General features: G+C 44.7%; 1 protein-coding gene across 1 annotated transcript; it reads right to left on the bottom strand.

Annotated features, from left to right (window-relative positions):
• Positions 1-15282: 15282 nt before the first annotated feature.
• On the bottom strand, positions 15283-16871 carry LOC127336425 (fasciclin-like arabinogalactan protein 10). The gene has a single exon (XM_051363231.1). The coding sequence runs from the start codon at positions 16824-16826 to the stop codon at positions 15537-15539; it is 1290 nt and encodes a 429-aa protein (XP_051219191.1). The 5' UTR covers positions 16827-16871; the 3' UTR covers positions 15283-15536.
• Positions 16872-25316: the final 8445 nt, after the last annotated feature.

Below are 25316 nucleotides of genomic sequence, written 5' to 3' on the forward strand. Positions count from 1 at the left end.
TTAGACGACATTCCACCGAGAGGGCCCAGAGTATATCTATCCGTCATCGGGATGGACAAATCCCACTGTTGATCCATATGCCTCAACTCATACTTTCCGGATACTTAATCCCACCTTTATAACCACCCATTTACGCAGTGGCGTTTGGTGTAATCAAAGTACCTTTCCGGTATAAGTGATTTACATGATCTCATGGTCATAAGGACTAGGTAACTATGTATCGAAAGCTTATAGCAAATAACTTAATGACGAGATCTTATGCTACGCTTAATTGGGTGTGTCCATTACATCATTCATATAATGATATAACCTTGTTATTAATAACATCCAATGTTCATGATTATGAAACTAATCATCCATTAATCAACAAGCTAGTTAAGAGGCATACTAGGGACTTCTTTGTTTGTCTACATATCACACATGTACTAATGTTTCGGTTAATACAATTATAGCATGACATATAAACATTTATCATAAACATAAAGATATAAATAATAACCACTTTATTATTGCCTCTAGGGCATATCTCCTTCACTAGCTACTAGCTACGGCTATGGACCCATAGTCCAAGGATGAACTACTCACGCATCAGTCCGGAGGCGGGCATGGTGATGTAGAGCCCTCCGGTGATGATTCCCCTCTCTGGCAGGGTGCCGGAGGTGATCTTTAGAACCCCCCGAGATGGGGTTGACGGTGGCGGCGTCTCAGTAACTTTTCTCGTATCGTGGCTCTCGGTAACTTTTCCCCGAGATAGGGTTTTCGCGACGGAAGGATTATATAGGCGAAGGGGCAGAGTCGGGGGACGCCCGAGGGGCCTACCCCATATGGCGGCGCGGCCAGGGGTGGGGTCGCGCCCCCCTATGGTGTGGCCGCCTCGTGGCCCCTCTTCGTCTCCTTTTCGGTGTTCTGGAAGACTCCGTGGAAAATAAGACCGTGGGCTTTTGTTTCGTCCAATTCCGAGAATATTTCCTATGTAGGATTTCTGAAATCAAAAACAGCAGAAAACATGAACTAGCGCTTCGGCATCTTATTAATAGGTTAGTGCCAGAAAATGCATCAAAATGATATAAAGTGTATATAAAACATGTGAGTATTGTCATAAAACTAGCATGGAACATAAGAAATTATAGATACGTTTGAGATGTATCAAGCATCCCCAAGCTTAGTTCCTACTCGCCCTCGAGTAGGTAAACGATAAAAAGGATAATTTCTGGAGTGACATGCTACCATCATAATCTTGATCAATACTATTGTAAAGCATACGAGATGAATGAAGTGGTTCAAAGCAATGGTCTATAGTTTGTTAACAAATAGATAATGACTAAACAACTGAATCATATAGCAAGGACTTTTCATGAATAGTACTTTCAAGACGAGCATCAACAAGTCTTGCGTAAGAGTTAACTCATAAAGCAATAGATTCTTAATAGAAGGTTTTGAAGCAACACAAAGGAAGATTTAAGTTTCAGCTGTTGCTTTCAACTTTCAACATGCATATCTCATGGATAATTGTCAACACAAAGTAATATGATGAGTGCAAATAAGCAAGTATGTAAGAATCAATGCACACAGTTGACACAAGTGTTTGCTTCTAAGATAGAAAGAAGTGGATAAACTGACTCAACATAAAGTAAAAGAAAGGCCCTTCGTAGAGGGAAGCAGGGATTACTCATGTGCTGGAGCTTTTTATTTTGAAAACATGGAAACAATTTTGTCAATGGTAGTAATAATTCATATGGGTTATGCATAAAACCTCCTATAAGTTGCAAGCCTCGTGCATCGAATACTAATAGTGCCCACTCCTTGTCCTAATTAGCTCGGATTTCCATGGATTATCATTGCATTACATATGTTTCAACCAAGTGTCACAAAGGGGTACCTCTATGCCACCTGTACAAAGGTCCAAGGAGATAGATCGCATTTGATCTCTCAATTTTGATAGATCTCAACTTGAGGACATCCATACCGGGACAACATAGAAAACAGATAATAGACTCCTCTTTTATGCTTTAAGCATTCAACAACAGATAATATTCTCATAAGAGATTTGAGGATTAATGTCCAAGATGAAACTTCCACCATGATACATGGCTTTGGTTGGCGGCCCAAAGTTCTTCTCTAACAATATGCATACTCAAACCATTTAACTCATGGCAAATCTCCCTTACTCCAGACAAGACGAACATGCATAGCAACTCACATGATATTCAACAAAGGTGTGACAGGTTGATGGCGTCCCCAGAAACATGGTTACCACTCAACAAGCAAATTATAAGAACTAAGATACATAAGCGTCATATTCATTACTACAATAGTTTTAGGCTACTTTCCCATGAGCTATGTATTGCAAAGACAAGGAATGAATTTTTTTAAAGGTAGCACGCAAGCAATTTACTTTAGAATGGCAGAAAAAATACCACATAGTAGGTTGTTATGGTGGACACAAATGGCATAGGTTTTGGCTCAAGGTTTTGGATGCACGAGAAGCATTCCCTCTCAGTACAAGGCTTTGGCTAGCAAGGTTGTTTGAAGCAAACACAAGTATGAACCGGTACAGCAAAACTTACATAAGAACATATTGCAAGCATTATAAGACTCTACACTGTCTTCCTTGTTGCTCAAACACTTTTACCAGAAAATATCTAGACTTTAGAGAGACCAATCATGCAAACCAAATTTTCAACAAGATCTACGGTAGTTCTTCACTAATAGGTTTAAACCACATGATGCAAGAGCTTAAACATGATCTACTTGAGAGCTCAAAACAATTGCCAAGTATCAAATTATTCAAGACAATATATCAATTACCACATGAAGCATTTTCTGTTTCCAACCAAACAGCAATAAATGAAGCGGCTTTCAACTTTCGCCATGAACATTAAAAGTAAAACTAAGAACACCAGTGTTCAATATGAAAAAGCGGAGCGTGTCTCTCTCCCACACAAGGAATGCTAGGATCCGAATTTATTCAAACATAAATAAAAATAAAAGCACACAGACGCTCCAAGTAAAGCACATAAGATGTGACGGAATAAAAATATAGTTTCACTAGAGGTGACCTGATAAGTGGTTGATGAAGAAGGGGATGCCTTGGGCATCCCCAAGCTTTGATGCTTGAGTCTTCTTGAAATATGCAGGGATGAACCACGGGGGCATCCCCAAGCTTAGACTTTTCACTCTTCTTGATCATATTATATCATCCTCCTCTCTTGATCCTTGAAAACTTCCTTCACACTAGACTCAAAACAATCTCATTAGAGGGTTAGTGCATAATCAAAAATTCACATGTTCAGCGAGGACACAATCATTCCCAACACTTCTGGACATTACCCAAGGCTACTGAAATTTGATGGAGCAAAGAAATTCACTCAAACACAGTAAAGGAGGCAATGTGAAATAAAAGGCAGAATCTGTCAAAACAGAACAGTCCGTAAAGACGAATTTTTTCGAGGCACTTAACATGCTCAGATGAAGAAGCTCAAATTTAATGGAAGTTGTGTACATATCTGAGGATTACTCATGAATTTTTGCAGAATTTTTATATTCTCCTACAGAGAGAACAGCTCAAATTCGTGACAGCTAAAAATCTGTTTCTGTGAAGAAATCCAAATCTAGTATCAACTCTATATCAAAGACTTTACTTGGCACAACAATGCAATAAAGTAAATATACAAAGGTATTGCTACAGTAACAAGCACCTTGACTCAAATATAAAACAAAAATTGCAGAAATAAAATAATGGGTTGTCTCCCATAAGCGCTTTTCTTTAACACCTTTCAGCTAGGCGCAGAAAGTGTAAATCAAGTAACATCAAGAGAAGAAGCATCAACATCATAATTTACCTTAAAAACACAACTTGTCACAACAGGTATCTTAGATGCTCCATTATCTAAATTTCCCATAGTGGTATTAAGGGTTTTATCAATTTTAAGCTCATAATGATTCTTTGGCTTAGGCATCTTAGGGACATACATGAACTTTTGCTCCTTACCCACATAAGCTTTCTCCTTAAACTTAAGAGAAGAAAAAGTTGAACCCAAGGTTCCCATAGCTTCTTCAAGTTCACCAATCCTATGGGTTTGATTATCGTGGGTAGCACAAGTTTCTAAAACATCAATTCTTTCATTAATTCTTCCTAGAGATTTATCATGTTTATCAGTATTATCAAGTAATATTCCCAATTTAGTCTCAACACTTGGAAGATTTTTCTCTATGGCCTCCAACTTTTTCATGACATCCTCAAGAGAGATTTCAATTTTAGCTTCATTAACAGGTGGTATTCCAACTAGACTCTCAATAATGCAACTAGCTTTTAAAGCAGGAGTGCCTAGGAAATTACCCCCCGTAAGAGTATCAAGAACGTACCTATTCCAGCTAGAGATACCAACATAAAAGTTCCTAAGGAGGATAATAGTGGAGTGTTTCTTAGTGCACCTATGATGGGCATCACTAATTCTATACCAAGCATCTTTAAAACTTTCTCCCCCTTGTTGCTTAAACGAACGAACTTCAACTTCAGGATTACTCATTTTAGCAATAATAAAAATAAATCAAGCAAAACCGAATTAAGTAAAGTAAAGCAAGTAACTAATTTTGTGTGTTTTTGATATAAAGAAAGCAAACAAGACAGAAAATAAAATAAAGCAAGACAATAAAAAAAAGTAAAGAGATTGGGTGTGAGAGACTCCCCTTGCAGCGTGTCTTGATCTCCCCAGCAACGACGCCAGAAAAACTAGCTGCTGGCGCGTGACAGGGCTTGCAACGGTGCCAGAAGGTAGCTCCTTGTGATGGTAAAGCACACGTTCGTTGGGAACCCCAAGAGGAAGGTGTGATGTGTACAACAACAAGTTTTCCCTCAGTAAGAAACCAAGGTTTATCGAACCAGTAGGAGATGAAGGCCACCTGAAGGTTGTTGGTGAAGGAGTGTAGTGCGGCGCAACACCAGGGATTCCGGCGCCAACGTGGAACCTACACAACACAATCAAGATATTTTGCCCCAACTTAACAGTGAGGTTGTCAATCTCACCGGCTTGCTGTAAACAAAGGATTAAACGTATGGTGTGGAGAATGATGTTTGCTTGCGAAGAACAACAGAGAACAATGATTGCAGTAGGTTGTATTTCAGATGTAAAAGAATGGACCGGGGTCCACAGTTCACTAGTGGTGTCTCTCCAATAAGATAAATAACATGTTGGGTGAACAAATTACAGTTGGGCAATTGACAAATAGAGAGGGCATAACAATGCACATACATATCATGATGACTACTATGAGATTTACTTAGGGCATTACGACAAAGAACATAGATCGCTATCCAGCATGCATCTATGCCTAAAAAGTCCACCTTCGGGTTAGCATCCGCACCCCTTCCAGTATTAAGTTGCAAACAACAGACAATTGCATTAAGTACTGTGCGTAATGTAAACAATACAAATATCCTTAGACAAAGCATTGATGTTTTATCCCTAGTGGCAACAGCACATCCACAACCTTAGGGGTTGTTGTCACTCCCCCAGATTCAATGGAGACATGAACCCACTATCGAGCATAAATACTCCCTCTTGGAGTTACAAGTATCAACTTGGCCAGAGCCTCTACTAGCAACGGAGAGAATGCAAGATCATAAACAACAAATATATGATAGATCGATAATCAACTTGACATAGTATTTCATATTCATCGGATCTCAACAAACACAACATGTAGCATTACAAATAGATGATCTTGATCATGATAGGCAGCTCACAAGATCTAAACATGATAGCACAAGAGGAGAAGACAACCATCTAGCTACTGCTATGGACCCATAGTCCAAGGATGAACTACTCACGCATCAGTCCGGAGGCGGACATGGTGATGTAGAGCCCTCCGGTGATGATTCCCCTCTCCGGTAGGGTGCCGGAGGTGATCTTCAGAACCCCCCGAGATGGGGTTGACGGCGGCGGAGTCTCAGTAACTTTTCTCGTATCATGGCTCTCGGTACTAGGGTTTTCGCGACGGAAGGATTATATAGGCGAAGGGGCAGAGTCGGGGATGCCCGAGGGGCCCACCCCATATGGCGGCGCGGACAGGGGTGGGGCCGCGCCCCCTATGGTGTGGCTGCCTCGTGGCCCCTCATCGTCTCCTCTTCGGTGTTCTGGAAGACTCCGTGGAAAATAAGACCGTGGGCTTTTGTTTCGTCCAATTCCGAGAGTATTTCCTGTGTAGGATTTCTGAAACCAAAAACAGCAGAAAACAGGAACTGGCGCTTCGGCATCTTGTTAATAGGTTAGTGCCGGAAAATACATAAAAATGATATAAAGTGTATATAAAACATGTGAGTATTGTCATAAAACTAGCATGGAACATAAGAAATTATAGATACGTTTGAGACGTATCAATACTCTGGCCAAGTAGATGCTTGTGACTCCAAGAGGGGGTATTTATGCTCGATAGTAGGTTCATGCCTCTAGTTTTCTGGAAGACTGATAATAACTTCTAAGAATGTAGATGTGTTGTTGCTACTAGGGAGAAAACAACAATGTTTTATCCAAGGGTAATTTTGTTGTTTATTTTACACACATTGCTTAATGCGATAATCTGTTGCTTGCAATTTAATATTGAAAGGGGTTCGGACGATAACCGGAAGGTGGGTTATTAGTCATAGACGTAGTTGGTTACGGTCTATGTATTATGTTATTATGCCCAAATAAATTTCATAGTAATCATCTTGTCATGTATGGTCGATATTCTGTCAATTGCCGAGCTATAATTTGTTCACCCAACATGCTATTTATCTTTATGGAGAGACACCTCTAGTGAACTGTGGACCCTAGTCCTTTCTTTTACGCTGATACAATCATCCTGTTCTGTTTACTTACTGCAATTCATGTTCTCTTAAATTACTGCAAACATATCTTTCCACTCGATACGTCTAATCCTTTGTGTTCAGCAAACCGGTGAGATTGACAACCTCACGGCGGAAAGTACTTTGGTTCTGTTGTGTGCAGGTTCCATGTTGTTGCTAACGCGGTTGTGCGCTCTGCCACTAGTCAGCTACCAACACCTTCAGAAGTCACGCCTTTCTCGTATTGGTCGATTAAACCTTAGTTTCGTACTGAGGGAAAATTTGTTGATGTGCTCATCTCACCTTCCTCTTGGGGTTTCCCAACCGCTTCCGCAATAACGCTCACAAGATTGTTTGGCGCCATCACCGGAGCACCATCAGCCGCTACCACACAAAACGTTGATAGGTCCTTCTGCGGTGCTCCTCATCGACCGCCCTGACTCGGGGCACAACACGGCGGCTAACATAGTCGCTTGTTCGCCCCACCCACAAGGTGTTCTAGGGTTTGATGTAATGGATAGCGACGGTGAGGTGATGATGCAAATGTAGTTGAAAGAGGAAACTGTAGCCACCGATGACAAACAACATCAGCTGCCGATCTTGAGCAGCCTTCTCTTTCTTTGACAACAGATAGTCGTCGGTCGATGGCAAGGTGGATCGAGGGTTGGGAAGGCGAAGAAAAAGGACCAACATCGGCTTGCCGGTGCAATGTTGCTTGACTCCGACTACTTCAAAGATGATGCAACACATACCGCCAAGGATTTCCGATGGTGATTCAGGATGAACAAGGAGCTGTTCATGTGGATTGTGTTTAGCGTCAAGGAGTATGACACCTAGTTCATGTGCAAGAAAGACTACACCAGATTGTGGGGCTTATCATCAGTTCAGAAGTGCACGAATGCTCTGTGGTGTTTTGCGTATGGAGCTCCTCCATGACTATATGCGCATGTCGAAGTCCACATTCTTCGAGAGTGTCTAGAGGTTATGTCAGTCAGTCGTGGAAGTGTTTGGGCCGTATCACTATTTAAGAGAACCAAATGCAAAAGATACAACTTGGATCCTGAGACAAAATGTTGCGAAAGTATTTCCCGGGATGCTCAGGAGTATCAACTTCATGCACTAGGGCTGGAAGAATTGCCTATTTTCTTGGCAAGGGTTGTACAAGGGTCATGCCGAAGAGTGCATTGTGATACTTGAAGTTGTGGCGGATTATGACCTTTGCATTTGCCACACTTTCATTGGCATGATAGGGACTCACGATGATATCAACATGGTCCAACGCTATCTGGATTTTGCAATACTAGCTGAGGGACATGATTCGGTCGTAAACCATGAGAACAATGTACACGCATACAATAAGAGGTACTATATAGCCAATGGTACCGTCCACCGTACGCTATATTTGTGAAGACAGTCCCCGACCCTCCTACCGAGAAGAGAGCTTAGTTTGCTCAATGCTAGGAGGCATGTCAAAATGATATTGAGTGGGCATTTGATGTGCTCCAGCAGCGTTTTGCCATTGTTTGATACCCTTCTCTCACCTAGTCGGAGTCTCAGGTATGGGAGGTGATGAACCATTGTGTGATCATGCACAAGATAATCATAGAGAGTGAGTGTGAAGAACTAGTGGATGATGACCACCCATTTGATCATTAGCGACCTCTTGGCAAACTTGATGAGGTAGTGGCCGAGTTTGTTGATTTTCTCGTCATGCACCAAAAAATTAGAGATGCATAAATTCATACTCAAATGCAGAATGATATTGTTGAGCATTTGTGTAAGAGAAGAGAAAACACCACATGATTCTTGAATAAGTTGAATTATTTGAATTTTATATGAATAATATATATTTTGATTGTCATGTGAAACTATTTATGTGTTTGAATATTAATATTGTTTAAATTGTTGCTTAATATAATGCAAAATATTGTAACTTGATAATAAATAGATAAACATCCAAAAAAATTGGGGGCCAGCCATGTCGGATTTGCTGGCGTGGGACAGTCTTCCCTATATCAAGGGAGCTAGTGCCGACGCCTCCGATAGCACTGTGTCGACGCTGCTATCGATGTCTATTTAGAACACGTCGGTGGAGATACTCTCAAGCTTTACGGGGCGGGTAACATCATTTCTACGATCTATGCTTAAAGAGTGATTCTTCCTGCTCGAAATCCGGTTCATCATTCTAGGGACGAAGAACGTCGAACTCATCATCGTCAAACAATTTGGTTCGAAAGAAAAGGCGACACCAACAGATCCGCAATGCACGGGCCGCTACCAGGCCGCTCGACATTGCCTTTGGCATGTTTGTTCCTCCGAGAATCTTGAGCTTGAGTGACTCCACCCACGGAAATGAGTGGATTGGCTGCTGCTAAAAGGCAAAGGCGCATCCGCCGCGGCGGGAGCCGCACGCCTCCTCTCTGGACCGGCAATGATTCACCCCACCGTCGCTCACGCTGTGCATTTGCTGGTGCCCCGTACTCCGTACCAAGTTCGCCGGAGACAGCTCGTCGTCGATCGCTCAATCCATGGTTACTCAGTGCAACTGATGGCTAATGAGTGGCGTAGATACGTAGATCATGGCCAAGTTGTTGTTGCGCCGCTGGTTTCCCTCGAGTGCTTCTCCTGCTCCACCATTTCTACCTCCACATCATTTAGGTAACAATACCAAGTTGCTATGCTTAAATTGCAGCTGCAGGGGGGCGACGAATGAATGGAAAGGAAAATAATCAGACACTGAGGAGTGTTGAGCAGTACATATGCTCTAGACAGGCCTCTAGTGTTAATCATCCTTTTGTCTAGGTCAATCAGGCACCTAATGCCCCGTCTGACTGTCCGAGCACCTGCTTAAGGATTGTAATTTTGCTCAGATCGATTTGACTATTCCTGGTTTTGCAAAAGGAGGTAAAAATTTAGATTCTAGAGCATGCTGTCCGAGTAACAGTTTTTTTTAGACGCACACTGTCCTCGTGGCGGAGCGGCATCCGGGTTGTGTTGTGCCGGGTCCTTTTTGCGGAAAATTTCCGGCCCACCTTGCAATTTGCCTGCGATCAACTCCATACCATTCCCACATGGCCGACATCACTTGTTTTCTTTACTCAAGTCATAGGTTAGTGCACCCGACAAATAAGAACAAACCCAGTTGCAAGTATTCTTCCGAGGATTAGAAATGTGGGTGTAAAAGCATCTCTAGTGGTCGCCGTGCTCCAAACTAATATCTTCTAAGCAATTTGCAAAGCTTCGGACATTTAACCGTTCCAGTCGCGTAGCTTGAAGGTTGATTCGGTCGGGCGTGAACCAATACACTTTCTCATTGCGGAGGTACCGTACATAACTAAAAGCGACATGTGTACCCACCTGCCAGCGACCAAAGCTGACGCCGTTGTCTCCCACCTTTCTTTGCAACGCTCCTTCCCTCCTGGCCCTCCTACCCCTCCCACCGCCGCTCAAATTGCCGGCCATTCCGACGGAATATTTCACGTGCCGGAATCCAGAGTGACATCTCACTACCTAGTTGTTCATTGGCACGGCCCCTTGTTCACCGACTCGGACCCGAACACGGCGGCTTCTCCGCGCATCCACCATGCACTAAAGGTGTTCGGTCCTTTGTCTTGTAGGAACCGTCGGTCGTGGTTCTTGCCTAACTTGTTGGCGCTGATTGCTAACGATTTTTTGCTCGTAGACATGGATAGAGACGGCAATATGATCTAACACATCATAGAGGATAAGGAAGACTTCGGCGCCGACGTTCGGGACCACCTGTCAATCATTAGTTGCCTTCAAAAAAATGTTTGATGACATCGAGCAGAGGAAGAAGAGGCCGCACCGTGGAGATTCAAATCCTGGAAGAAGGAAGTACAGACGGCGGTAGAGGTTGGAGGGACATACATGCTCTACAACGGCTAATTCGCCGATGATGGTGTCAGAGAATACAACATCTACATCAAGCTGAAGCAAGACATCGTTGGCACGACTTGTTTCTCGCTGATCAAGAAGTGCACCACTATCATGAGGATGCTTGTATATAGAACCCATGTCGACTTACGGAACGAATACCTTCGCATGAGTGAGTACACTTCCCATCGAATGCACGTATAAATTGTGTAGAGTAGTGGTAAGAAAGTTTGGCAAAGATTATATGAGAGGGTAAAATGAAGCAGAGCTGTTATGATCATGGCACAAAATGCGCGAGAGTATTTCCTGGGATGCTTGAAAACATCGATTGCATGCACTGGTCATGGAAGAACTATTTGTTTGCTTGGCAAGATTTGTACAAAGGACATCAATGCAGTGTGGTACTAGAATCTGTGGCATATTATAACCTGTGGATTTGGCATTCTTTTTTTGGCATGGTTGGATCACACAATGACATTAATGTGATGCAGTGCTCTCATGTGTTCATGAAACTTGTGGAAGGTCATGCTCCACCATACAACTATGAGATGAATGGCAACTCGTATACCAAGGGTACTATCTAGTTGATGCCATCTAACCCAAATGGGCAACATTTGTCAAAATAATCCCGGCGCCTCAGATGAGTTGCCACTTTGTTGAGCATGTTGAGCGGGAATTTGGTGTGCTCCAATCTCGATTTGCTATTGTTCGGTACCCTGCTCTTACCTAGTCTCAAGACCAAATGTGGGAGTTGAAGCATATATGTGTAATCATGCAAAACATGATCATCGAGGGTGACCGAAAGCCTTGAACCGGTCATGTTGGACCCTATGAGTGTGAGGGTCCACTTATGGACGTTGATCACCAGGTGCCTGCACCTTTTGCTGATTTCATTGTTGTGCATACATAAATCCGTGACTCGAATATTTATACTCAAGTGCAACATGATCTCGTAGAGTATCTTTGGAGGCTCAAAGGAGAGTCATCAATTGTGTCGGACATTTGATTTAGTTGAACTTATATTTGTAGGGTTTATTGTTTGTTCTATTTCCTTTCAAAGAAATACTGTAAAACATATGTATTCGTGTATGTTTAAATTGATTACGTGTTTCAAATACTAGAATTTGTAAAAAAGAAAAGCTTGGGGGGGGGGGGGGGGGTACACGCGCGCCAAGCGTGACACCACGCGGCGGTATCCCCCAAACGCTCAATCCGATGCTTTTACGTTGTTCCTACAAGGATACCTAGTGTGAAATATTTTTATGGTATAATAACGTTTGTGAACATATTTGGTTTCATCTTTAATGAAATCAGGAGCCCTAGAGCTCTTCAATACAGAAAAAAGGATTTATCTAAAATTTTATACTCCCCTTTGCACTAAATATTTGTTAGAGGTTTTTTAAACCTAAAAAATCTAGCCTATATTTTATCTAAATTTACAATTAATATTTAGAACCTAAGGGAGTATAAAAAATAGTGGGACTGGGAGTTACTCCCCGCTCAAGAAACAAGCCCTATGTAGTCAGCGGTAGAGCACCTAGCCCGCAGCTGCAGATGGTTGCTGGGCCGGTTCCTTCTAGCCTGTTAACAGGTAAAGCTTGTCATTTTCTCTTTTTTCTGTGTTTCTCTTACTTTACTTTGTATGATTTAAAAAATATTCGGATTCTGAAATTAGTTTAGGATTCTTGAAAAAAATTGTACTTTTAAAATGTTCATGCTTTTCAAAAGCTTTCAGATTTAAAAATGATAATTGTTTATGATTTTTGAAAAGATTGATATTTTATAAATTGTTCATAATCTTTAAAAAGTTCATATTTTCATATTTGTTCATGTTAAGGAAAGTTCAAATTATAAAAAAATGACCGGTAAAAAAGGTTCATTTTAAAAAACACTGAATACAAATGCTTCCGTAATTTAGAAAAAATCATGAAAAAATGCAGGGAAAAAAGGAAACGAAAATCAACAGGAAAGAAAATCAAAACAAACAAAACGAAAAAAAAAGGTGTCCACCACAGGCGAACTGGGCCTCAGCCCACCGCGAATCCCACGCGGACGGGCGGTAATACAATGTATAGTGCCCGGCCTTGGTTGTGGCGAGGCCCTGCGTGGCGAACATTTCCTGCCCAGCAACGAATTGACTGGTCTGGACTCCAATCCCATCGACACTGGCCGATACCAGCTTTGCCCTTTTTTTCCTCCCACTGGCCCTTTGTTAAGCATGTGCATCCGACAAGTAACAACAAGCCCAGATGCAATTTGTTCTTTCGAGGATCAGGAGTCTTCTTCGGCGTCCTTCAGGCTTTATTTTACGGACGAAATCGAGATTAGGAATTGTAGAACTGCAGTGGTTCGAGGCACGTACAGCTATAGTACACAGGAGAATCCCACTGTCGTGAACGTGAGCGATGAACCCACACCGCGCACGAACACACAACAGTCGCTTCAGCCATGGCGGATCACCAATGGGGGCCACGCAGCCATTGACCGTGTCTGTCGTCTCCCAAGTTTCAGTCCCAACTCCCAACGGGCACCAGCAATCGTCAGCGTTGGCGTCACTCCGAGAGGAGCAGCTCATCGGATTCCGGCTGCACATAACCGAACTGAAACCGAAAACCGAACCGAAAAAAACCTAACCGCAACCGAATTTCAGTTTTTATGGTTTTATGGTTAGGTTACAGTTAGCAAAAGTGCTAACCATACACAACTCGGTTAATTCAGTTAAAAACCGAAAAACCGTGGTTAACCGAAGCATAGGGCAACGCCAAATTTTTTGTTTTCTAGGCCCATTCCTAATTCACGTAAGCATTTTTATTCGTTTAGAAGTGCATGATAGACAGGAAAGGAACTACAGCGTGGTGGTTTGGGTGGAGTAGTTTACATAAAAGGCTAGATAGGTTGTGCGTTCAAGTTTGATTTTTGCAGGAATTTTTAATTTGGTCGTATTTTCATTATCTTTCATTTTTGTCTCCTATAAGATAATCAGTTTGGTCGTTAAAAATATAGAAACGAAATATATGTCCATAAAAAATAAGTGTTATTCAAAAATTCGCGTCAACTTTGGTTAATTTGGTTATTACCGAAACCGAACCGAATTAATATGGTTATTACCGAAACCGAACCGTATTTTTATACGAAACCGTATTTACCGAAGTATTGAAATCGTATTTACCGAAAAACCGTATTTACCGAACCGAATTAACCATATTAACCGAAGCTGCAGCCGGGCATCGGATACTCGGTGGTGGACGGGGATTCAGTGACTGGCTGTAGGCCGGTCACGCCGTGACTGGACTCGCATCCGCCGGACATTCTCCATCCAACGGCTCCAATCAAGTGATTCGAAAATTTTGTCAAATTTGTCTTTTTCGCTGCGTCCAAAATACAAAGTATTTTTGATTGAAATTTTTTCGAACTTACAACATGATTCGTTTGCAACATGTATGTTTTTTATTTTAAATTTTTTGACGATTTTCAAAACGAAAATTCAAAATCGTCAAAAAATTTAAAATAAAAAATATACATGTTGCCAACGAATCATGTTGTAAGTTCGAAAAAATTTCAATCAAAAATACTTTGTATTTTGAACGCAGCGAAAAAGACAAATTTGACAAAATTTTCGAATCACTTGATTGGAGCCGTTGGATGGAGAATGTCCGGCGGATGTGATAGCCAGTTACGGCGTGACCGGCCTACAGCCAGTCACTGAATCCCCGTCCCTCGGTGGTAGAGCGGCATCCGAGGTGCTGATGTTTTTGTACAGTCTTGGCATCAGGCACATCGAGGCCGGGAACCTCGCAAAAGCAGCGAACTGCCATCGCAAATCCAGCCAAGATTTGTACATACACGGTACTGTACACTGTACACGGCACGCATCTACCCAAAAGTGTCCACGAAACGAGACGAGGCATTTGCTCGAATTGCTACGCGAGTACAGCTCGAAGCTCTGATTTTACAGGGACCATAGCCTGAATGATGATCTGCACCGGCGTGGAGCCACGCCGTATCGGCAGGCATACGGATAGTGAAAAAACGTACTACTCCGTAAACGAGTTAAAGAGATGCATGGGGCCAACGGCGTCGGGCTCGCCGCAGACGGCAGAGTCACATGATACGCAATGCGACCCCGGAAACGAGGCAGGAGTAGTGCTGTCGTTTGTGCAGGTGGTCGGTGAAAAGTTCAGGCGATGAACATGAATTTTTCGAAATTTTGAACGATTTCAAAACTATGTTGCGCCACCAAGATCAGAATTCCGGCAAGCTGCAATGTTCTACTCTGGTCAAGGTTGTGAGCGGCCCAGTACGTTTTGGCCATATCAATTCCATGGATGATTCTAGAGTGCGGCCAGGCCAGCAAAGAAGATGAACTGACGAACATTCTACAATGTGCACGCAATATAAACTGATGTAAAATCTAGCCTAGAATGTGCACGCGAAACTGCAATGTAGAATGAAGTAGCCGCAATTATCGAGTTTAATAAGACCAGAGCACCCTTTGCAACCGACTAAACCAAGAATGCATAACGCTGTCGAATTCGACTCATGGTAAGATGGAATGCAGCACCTGGAACGAGCATCGCACAATCGAACTCGATAGAACGGTTCTGAGCAACTAAAACTACCAATGCAGGCACCACAATCACCCAAATCCACCCAATGATTCAACCCTAACTACTAAATCAGCAAACCAGGAATAAGAAACATCTTCAGATGATCATTTCAGTGGCCCGCGACCAACTGGCGAGCAAGACCGGAGTGCATCACATCATGGGTGTCCAGAGGAAGGGAACAAACGAGGGCCGCCGAACACCTGAGCAGATCACAGCAACGACGCGCCGACCAGGGCGGCGACAGAGGCCACCATGGCCGCGAAGCCCGTGCCCACCGCGACGGCGCCGCTCTTGTCGTCGGCCTTGTCCGCCTCGTCTCCGTCCGGCGCGTCGGCGGGGGCCATGTCAGGGGAATCAGCCGGGGGCGCGGGCGAGGAATGCGACTTGCCCTTGGGCTTCTTCTTCTCGTGCTGCTTGGTGGGAGCGGGCGCCGGCGCGGAGGCGGCTTCTGGCGCAGGGGCAGACGCCGGCGTGTCGGCCGACGCTCCCGCGGGCGCGGGCGACGGCGCGCCGCCGAAGAGCTCGGGAGGCAGCAGCACGCTGTCGACCGTGTGCACGGCCACGGGGGTGTCGTCGAGCACGGTGGAGGCGACGCGGGACTTGTCCATGCCGGTGTCCATGGACACGTCGTCGCCCCTGGCCACGACGGAGAGGTCGTACTTGCCCTTGCCGGTGGAGGCGAGGGTCGGGATGCCGCCCCTGATGGTCTTGAGCGAGGCCTTGGGCGCGTACTGCGGCAGGGCGTGGTACTCGAGCAGCGTGACGAGGTCGGCGGCCGTGAGCTTGGCCAGATCCGGGAGGCCCTTGGCGTGGAACGCGTCGTCGGTGGGCGCGAAGAGGGTGAGCGCCTTGTCCATGGCCGCCTGGTACGTCTTGATGACCCCGGACGACACGACGAGCGCGGCGAAGCGCTTGCAGCCGGCCTTCTCGAGGAGCGCGGTGAGGTTTGTGGAGGCGGCGGAGGCGGCGGTGAAGAGGCCGGGGAAGGTGATGGGGTCGGAGACCTCGAGGACGGAGAGGTTGTAGGGCTCCTCCTTGACGGACTTGGTGTAGGTGGCCTGGAACTTGGCGCCGGGCTGGGCGGACGCGAAGCCGACCTTGCCGCCGCGGAGGTTGGTGATGTTGACGTGGCCCATGTCGCCGGAGGCGTCGCCGGTGGTCTGGTAGAGCGTGGTGGTGAGCTCGGAGCCGCCGTGGAGGGAGTGCAGCTTCTTGGGGTCGTAGTAGTCGAGGAGGGTGAGGAGGCGGAGCGCGTTCTTGACGTCGGCGAGGGAGAGGTTGGAGACGAGCGAGGACATGGCGCCGTTGGTGAGGACGAGGGAGGTGACGGTGCTGCGGCCGTTGATCTCGTCGCAGACCTTGGTCTGGGAGAGGTAGCTGTTGTAGAGCGAGTACTCGGAGTAGCCCTCGAGGATGGCCGTGATGTTGTGGGCGCGGGCGGCGGAGACGGCGGCGAGGGAGACGGCCAGGAGGAAGAGGAGGCGGTACGCGGCGGCCATGGCGGTGGGGAATGGGGAAAGATTTGTTGTGCGGTGCGCCTGCGTGGCGTGGGGGTTTTAGCTTTCTGGCTCTGGCGTCTGGGTTTTTGGCCGTTTGGGGAACTGGGTTGAGGTGTGGTTGGGTTACTCTGACCATGGTTAGGTTGGATTAGGTGTGGGGCACTAATGTCTGGGCGTGTTCCAGCGCGTTGAGAGCTGTGATCATCTTCGGCGGTGGGAGAAAGACCTTTGCTTCCGTGTGAAGATTGGCCTGTTCTCAAAATTAGTTTGGCCTATTCAGGTTCTCAAATCCATATGAAATAACTTGTGTCCAATTCATGTAGGATCGTGTCGATTAAGCTCTTTTTTTCAATACAAACTGAGAGCATCTCTACCGGCCTAATAACTATGTCCAGCAACAACACCTACATGATTTAAAATAAATTAAACAAAAAGGTTGATTTTACATTTATATTTTTTTACAAAGTTCAAATGAAAATTTGGAAAATCTAGAACTAAACCCTAATGGACAAGGGGCTCAGAGCAAGATGAAGTCGAGAGCGGCGTTCAGAGCGTCGATTTCGTTGTTGTCCGCGTCGACACTGTCTCATAAGGAGGATGATAAGCCGCTACACGGGCCTTCATCACCCTTCTTCTTTTTTGTCGGTGTCGATGTCGACGAGGTCGACGATGATATGATGCGCATGCAATTATTGTCGTTGCTATCACCGGCCTCTTCGTCGTTGCGGGCCATCCGAGGGGCCAAGGTTTCTGCGCACCGAGACTATGTAAAGCAAGATGCGTCGGCGAGGAATGGATGCGGGGTGCAGTGAGCCTTGGCGAAGGCTATTTAAGGTGCGAGGTAGGCGAAGCTGCCGGTGCCACCATTACTCTAACGTCAAAATACGAGGTATCGCGTGCAAGTACCCACTGTTAACACAAAGAAAACCATTAGTCAGTGGAAAACAACCACAATCATTAATAAAGTTGACCGGTTAGCGCCACGACGTTGATGAGGGGGCCCAAGTCTAATCCAACGCGGTCGCCTGTGCCGACGCCCTCAAGCCGACACCCATGGGTCGGCTCCTAGCATGCTGGAAAGAGTTTTGGCCTCTCGGCGCGAGCGGATTTTAGGCATCTGCCCCAAATAGCTCTAGTACTCGGTCATCCACCGAAGATCTTATGAACTGATTGGCTCATGTGACTCTCCCAGGGCATATTCGCGCAGATCCGGCAGCAGTATGAACTGACGATAGATCTGACGGCAATATGAACCGACGGCGTCGAACCTCGTCACGCCGCTCTCGTCTTGCACGAGGCATGGGAGGAACCGGCATGCGACGGAAGTTGAGGCACTAACCTGTGGTGACCCGGCATACCACTGCATGGTATAGTATGCAAGTCTGATATAACACCAATGAAACACCGTTCCACTAGTATTATATCGCTCAGAGTGGTACAACAGAAACATATGCGGGTCCAAGGCATGTCTATAGAATTACACACAGACTCTGTTACATAAGATCATCACAGCCTCCTACTTTACAATGAGGTAAAACTGCAGATAACTCCAGAAGAACGACTCGTAGTCTAGTCCTATCACGAACTCTATTTGTAGAGTATTTAACTAGCTATAGGGCTATGAATAGATTTTAGCTAAATAGGAGCTAGATTTAGGAAGCTAGTTCCCTTCTATGGCTAAACTTGGTTTTCTCCTTGTTTGATGTGGTATCTGACTCCTCTGACAGGGTCCTGTCTCTTGAAGTAGTTGTTGACTCCTCGGTCTTCGAGTTGCACTATAGATCCTCCTTCGAGGCCTCCATATCTATGATGGGGTTCGTAGCATAGAAAACAAAAAATTTCCTACCGCAAAACGAATAAATCCAAGATCTAATCTATGGAACACCCAAGATCTAATCTACAAGATCGAAGCAACGAGATGGAGATGAGACTAACCCTCGAAGATTCCAAAGCCTACGAGATTAATCTCGTTGTTGGTGTAGACGATCGTCCCCGGTGCTGCAATCCGGCAGCACTTCCGTACTCGGTCGCGCGTACGGTGTCGATGAAGCTCCTTCCTCCCCCGTTCCAGCGGGCAGCGGAGGTGTGGTAGATCTCCTCCAAATTCCAGCAGCACGACGGCGTGGTGGTGGTAGTGGAGGAAGAAAAGCTGCAGGGCTTCGCCTAAGCCGGAGCAGCGTATGGTGGAGGGAGAGGCGGCCAGAGGAGGAGGCAATGGATGGGGGGTGTGGCCGGCCACCCCCTCCCCTCTTTATATAGGGGGCCAGCCGGCCAAGGTGGCCCCCCTTCCCATCTAGGGTTGGGGGGGGCGGCGGCCAAGAGGGGGGAGAGGGCTTTCCCCTCCCCCAAGTTGATCCCCCCCTAGGAAACCCTAGGGGGTTGGCCGGCCTGGGCCTTGGGGGCCATGTGCCCCTGGCCCATTAGGCCAGGGAGCATCCCCTCGGCCCATGCTAGGCCTCCTAGGTCGTGGGCCCCATGGAGGACCCCTCCGGAACCTTCTAGAACCTTCCAGTCAACCACCGGAAAAATCCCGAACATTTCCGAAACCCAGAAATCAACTTCCCTTATATGAATCTTATTCTCCGGACTATTCCGGACCTCCTCGTGACATCCTGGATCACATTCGAGACTCCGAACAAACTTCGTCTCCATACCATATTCAAATCTACTTATGCGACATCGAACCTTAAGCGCGTCACCCTACGGTTCGCGAACTATGTGGACATGGTCGAGACTCCTCTCCGAGCAATAACCAATAGCGGGATCTGGAGATCCATAATGGCTCCCACATATTCAACGATGACTTAGTGATCGATTGAACCATTTACATACGATGTCAATTCCCTTTGTCACACGATACTTTACTTATCCGAGGTTTGATCATCGGTATCTCCATACCTTGTTCAACCTCGTTACTGACAAGTACTCTTTACTCGTACCGCGGTATGTCATCTCTTATGATCAAATCATATGCTTGCAAGCTAATCAGACGACACTCCACCGAGAGGGCCCAGAGTATATCTATCCGTCATCAGGATGGACAAATCCCACTATTGATCCATATGCCTCAACTCACACTTTCCAAATACTTAATCCCATCTTTATAACCACCCATTTACGCAATGGCGTTTGATGTAATCAAAGTACCCTTCCGGTGTAAGTGATTTACATGATCTCATGGTCGAAGGACTAAGACAACTATGTATCGAAAGCTTATAGCAAATTGAACTTAATGACTTGATCTCATGCTACGCTCATTTGGGTGTGTGTCCATTATATCATTCAACTAATGACATAACCTTGTTATTAATAACATCCAATGTTCATGATCACGAAACCATGATCATCCATTAATCAACAAGCTAGTTATACAAGAGGCTTACTAGGGACTCCTTGTTGTTTACATAACACACATGTATCAATGTTTCGGTTAATACAATTATAGCATGGTATATAAACATTTATCATAAACACAAAGATATTATAATAACCACTTTATTATTGCCTCTTGGGCATATCTCCAACAGTCTCCCACTTGCACTAGAGTCAATAATCTAGATTACATTGTAAGGTACCTAACACCCATGGCATTCTGGTGTTGGTCATGCTTTGCCCTTGGGAGAGCTTTAATCAACGGATCTGCAACATTCAGATCCGTGTGTACTTTGCAAATCTCTACTTCACCATCTTCGATGTACTCGCGAATCGAATGGAAACGCAGCTTGATATGCTTCAGCTTCTTGTGTGACCTTGGTTCCTTTGCATTGGCGATGGCACCCGTGTTGTCACAATAAATGACTAACGGGTCCAATGCACTAGGAACCACACCAAGCTCAACAATGAACCTCTTCATCCATACCGCTTCCGATGAAGCCTCTGAAGCCGCTATATATTCAGATTCTGTTGAAGATTTCGCCACCGTGCACTGCTTGGAACTGCTCCAGCTTACTGCCGCACCATTCAATATAAACACGTACCCAGACTGAGACTTAGAGTCATCAGGATCGGTGTTCCAACTTGCATCGGTGTAACTAGTTACAACGAGCTCTTGGTCACCGCCATAACAAAGAAACATATCCTTAGACCTTTTTAAGTACTTCAGGATATTCTTGACCGATGTCCAGTGTTCCATTCCTGGATCACTTTGATATCTGCTGGTCAAACTAACAGCATGTGCGATATCCGGTCTAGTACACAGCATGGCATACATGAGAGAGCCTACTGCCGAAGCATAGGGGATCTTGCTCATCCTCTCTCTTTCTTCTGCTTTGTAGTTGGACCTTGAGTCTTACTCAAGACCTTACACAGCAACATAGGCAAGAACCCTTTCTTGCTTTCATCCATTCTAAACTTCTTTAGAATGTTGTCCAGGTGTGTAGTGTGTGAGAGGCCTATTAGGCGTCTTGATCTATCTCTATAAATCTTGATGCCTAAAATGTATCTTGCTTCACCAAGGTCTTTCATTGAAAAACATTTATTCAAATAACCCTTAACACCGCTTAATAGTTCTATATCATTCCCAATCAATAATATGTCATCTACATATAATATCGTGAACGCTTCTGAGCTCCCACTCACTTTCTTGTAAATACAGGCCTCACCATGAGTCCATATAAAACCGAAGTCTTTGATCACTCTATCAAAGCGTAGATTCCAACTCCGGGATGCTTGCTTCAGTCCATAAATGGAACGCTGAAGTTTGCATACCTTGTCAGCATTTTCAGGATCGACAAAACCTTTGGGTTGTACCATATACAACTCTTCCTCAATATCACCAGTAAGGAACGCCATTTTGACATCCATCTGCAGATTTCATAATCGAAAAATGCAGCTATTGCTAACAAAATCCTCACGAGACTTTAGCTTCGCTACAGGTGAGAAAGTCTCATCGTGATCAACTCCTTGAATTTGTCGGAAACCCTTTGCGACAAGTCGAGCTTTATAGACAGTAATATTACCATCAGCATCTGTTTTTCTCTTAAAGATCCATTTATTCTCGACAGCCTTGCGGCTATCAGGTAAGTCTACCAAAGTCCATACTTTGTTATCATACATGGATCCCATTTCGGATTTCATGGCTTCTTGCCATTTGTTGGAATCTGGGCTCATCATTGCTTCTTCATACGTCGCAGGTCCTCATCATTGTTGTCCACAATCATGACATTCGAGACAGGGATCATACCAATCGGGAGTGGTACGTTCCCTCGTCGATCTGCGAGGTTCGAGCTTCCTCGTTCGAAGTTTCATGATCATCATCATTCGCTTCCTCTCCTATCGGTGCAGGCTGTGCAGGAATTTCTTCCAGACCTGCGCTACTACGATCTATGAGAGAAGGTTCATTAACCTCGTCGAGTTCTACTTTCCTTCCAGTCACTTCTTTAGTGAGAAACTCCTTCTCAAGAAAGGATCCGTTCTTGGCAACAAAGATTTTGCCTTCGGATCTGTGATAGAAAGTGTACCCAATTGTTTCTTTAGGGTATCCTATGAAGACGCATTTCTTCGCTTTGGGTTCTAGCTTGTCAGGCTGTAACTTCTTTACATAAGCTTCGCAACCCCAAACTTTAAGGAACGACAGCTTAGGTTTCTTTCCAAACCATAGTTCATACGGTGTCGTTTCAACGGATTTAGATGGTGCCCTATTTAAAGTGAATGCGGCTGTCTCTAATGCATAACCCCAAAACTATAACGGCAAATCGGTAAGAGACATCATAGACCGAACCATATCTAACAGAGTTCGATTACGACGTTCGGACACACCATTACGCTGTGGTGTTCCCGGCGGTGTCAACTGTGAAAGTATTCCGCATTTCTTTAAATGCATGCCAAACTCATAACTCGAGATATTCGCCTCCGCGATCGGAGCATGAAACTTAATCTTCTTGTTACGTTGATTTTCTACTTCACTTTGGAATTCCTTGAACTTCTCAAAAGTCTCGGACTTATGTTTCATAAAGTAAATATATCCATATCTACTCGAGATCATCCGTGAAGGTTAGAACATAACGATAACCACCGCGCGATGCTACACTCATTGGTCCGCACACATCGGTATGTATGATTTCCAATAAGTCCGTAGCTCGCTCCATTGTACAGAAAATGGAGTCTTAGTCATTTTTCCCATTAGACATGCTTCGCATCTGTCAAGTGACTCAAAGTCAAGTGACTCAAGAAGTCCATCGGAATGGAGTTTCTTCATGCGCTTCACTCCAATATGACCAAGGCAGCAGTGCCACATATAAGTAGAATTATCATTCAATTTCATTCGCTTAGCATTAATGTTATGAACATGTGTATCACTACTATCGAGATTTAACAAGAATAAACCATTCATCTCAGGTTCATGGCCAAAAAAGACATTACTCATATAAATCGAACAACCATTATTCTCGAGACTTAAACGAATAACCGTCTTGCATTAAACAAGATCCAGATATAATGTTCATGCTCAACGCAGTACCAAATAACAATTATTAAGGTTTAAAACTAATCCCGAAGGTAGATGTAGAGGGAGCGTGCCGACAGCGATCACATCGACTTTGGATCCATTTCCAACGCGCATCGTCACCTCGTCTCTTGCCGGGCTTCGTCTATTCCGCAGTTCTGTTTCGAGTTACAAATGTGAGCAACCGAACCAGTATCAAATACCCAGGCACTACTACGAGAACCGGTAAGATAGACATCAATAACATGTATATCAAATATACCTTTCTTTTTACGTGGCCGCTCTTCGGATCGGCCAAGTATTTGGGGCAATTGCGCTTCCGGTGCCCCTTCCCACAGCGAGTAATAGCACACGTCTCGGGTTTAGGACCAGCCTTAGGCTTCTCGGGATGCGGTGCAACTTTCTTGCCGCCCTTCTTGAAGTTACCCTTGTTAGGCTTGCCTTGCTTTTTGAAACTGGTGGTCTTGTTGACCATCAACACTTGGTTCTCCTTCTTAATCTCTACTTCAGCAGATTTCAGCATGGAAAAGATTTCAGGTAAATCTTTATTCATGTTCTGCATGTTGTAGTTCATCACGAAGTTCTTGTAACTTGGTGGCAGTGATTGAAGGACACGATGAATACCCAGCTGGTTAGGGATCATCATCCCCAAGTCATTGAGCTTCTTCGCATGCCCGGACATGACGAGCATGTGCTCACTAACGGAGCTGCCTTCTTCCATCATGCAGGTAAAGAACTGCTTCGAGGCCTCATAGCTCTCCACGGCCGCATGAGTCTCAAAGATAAGTTTGAGCTCACGCATCATCTCACAGGGGTCGTGGTTCTCAAAACGCTTTTGGAGCTCTGCCTCTAAGCTGCACAAGATGGCACACTGAACTTCGGAGTACCGAGTTGCCCGAGTCTCATAAACATTCTTTATGTCCTCGGACACTGCAGGAGGTGGTGGGGGACCTAGCGGTGCTTTGAGCACAAATTGCAGGTTTCCACCAGTGAGGAAAATCCTCACATGACGGAACCAGTCAGTGAAGTTGGTGCCATTGCCCTTAAGTTTTTCTTTCTCTAGGAACTGGTTAAAATTGATGGAGGGGGGCGCCATGATCTACAACATATTTGCAAAGAGTTTAGACTAAGTTTATGATAAATTGAGTTCAAATTTTAATTCTGAAATTAACTAGGTGAACTCCCACTTAAAACAACATCCCTCGCATTGTCTTAGTGATTACACGAACCAAATCCACTACACCAAGTCCGATCTTCACGAGAAAAGATGTAGCTTCAAAGGCGAACACTCAAAGTGTTCATCATATCATTCATATGACTCATGCTCTACCTTTCGGTATCCCGTGTTCCGAGACCATGTCTGTACATGCTAGGCTCGTCAAGGCAACCTTAGTATCCGCGTGTGCAAATCTGGCTTGCACCCGTTGTATGCACATGTAGAGTCTATCACACCCGATCATCACGAGATGCTTCGAAACGACAAGTCTTAGCAACGGTGCATACTAAGGATGAACACTTTATTATCTTGATATTTAGTGAGAGGGATCATCTTATAATGCTACCGTCGCGATCTAAGCAAAATAAGATGCATAAAAATATTAACATCACATGCAATTCATAATGTGTGATATGATATGGCCTTTCTTCTTTGTGCTTTTGATCTCCATCTCCAAAGCACGGACATGATCTCCATCATCACCAGCATGGCGTCAAGGTCAGTGGCACTGCTTCATGGTTGTCCATCACTTATAGCTACTATAACAACTACTTGAAATAAAGCTATTACATGATGAATAGACACGCAGGTCTTTAACAAAATTAAAGACAACCATTAGGCTCCTGCCGGTTGCCATAATACAATAATGAACATCTCATACATCAAATATAATCATCATCACATCATGGCCATATCACATCACCAAACCCTGCAAAAACAAGTTAGACGCCTCTAATTTGGTTTGCATATTTTACGTGGTTTAGGGTTTTCGAGTAAGATCCAATCTACCTACGAACATGAACCACAACGGTGATACTAGTGTTGACAATAG

The sequence above is a fragment of the Lolium perenne genome, chromosome 2 (assembly GCF_019359855.2).
Source record: "Lolium perenne isolate Kyuss_39 chromosome 2, Kyuss_2.0, whole genome shotgun sequence".
Lineage (NCBI taxonomy): Eukaryota > Viridiplantae > Streptophyta > Magnoliopsida > Poales > Poaceae > Lolium > Lolium perenne.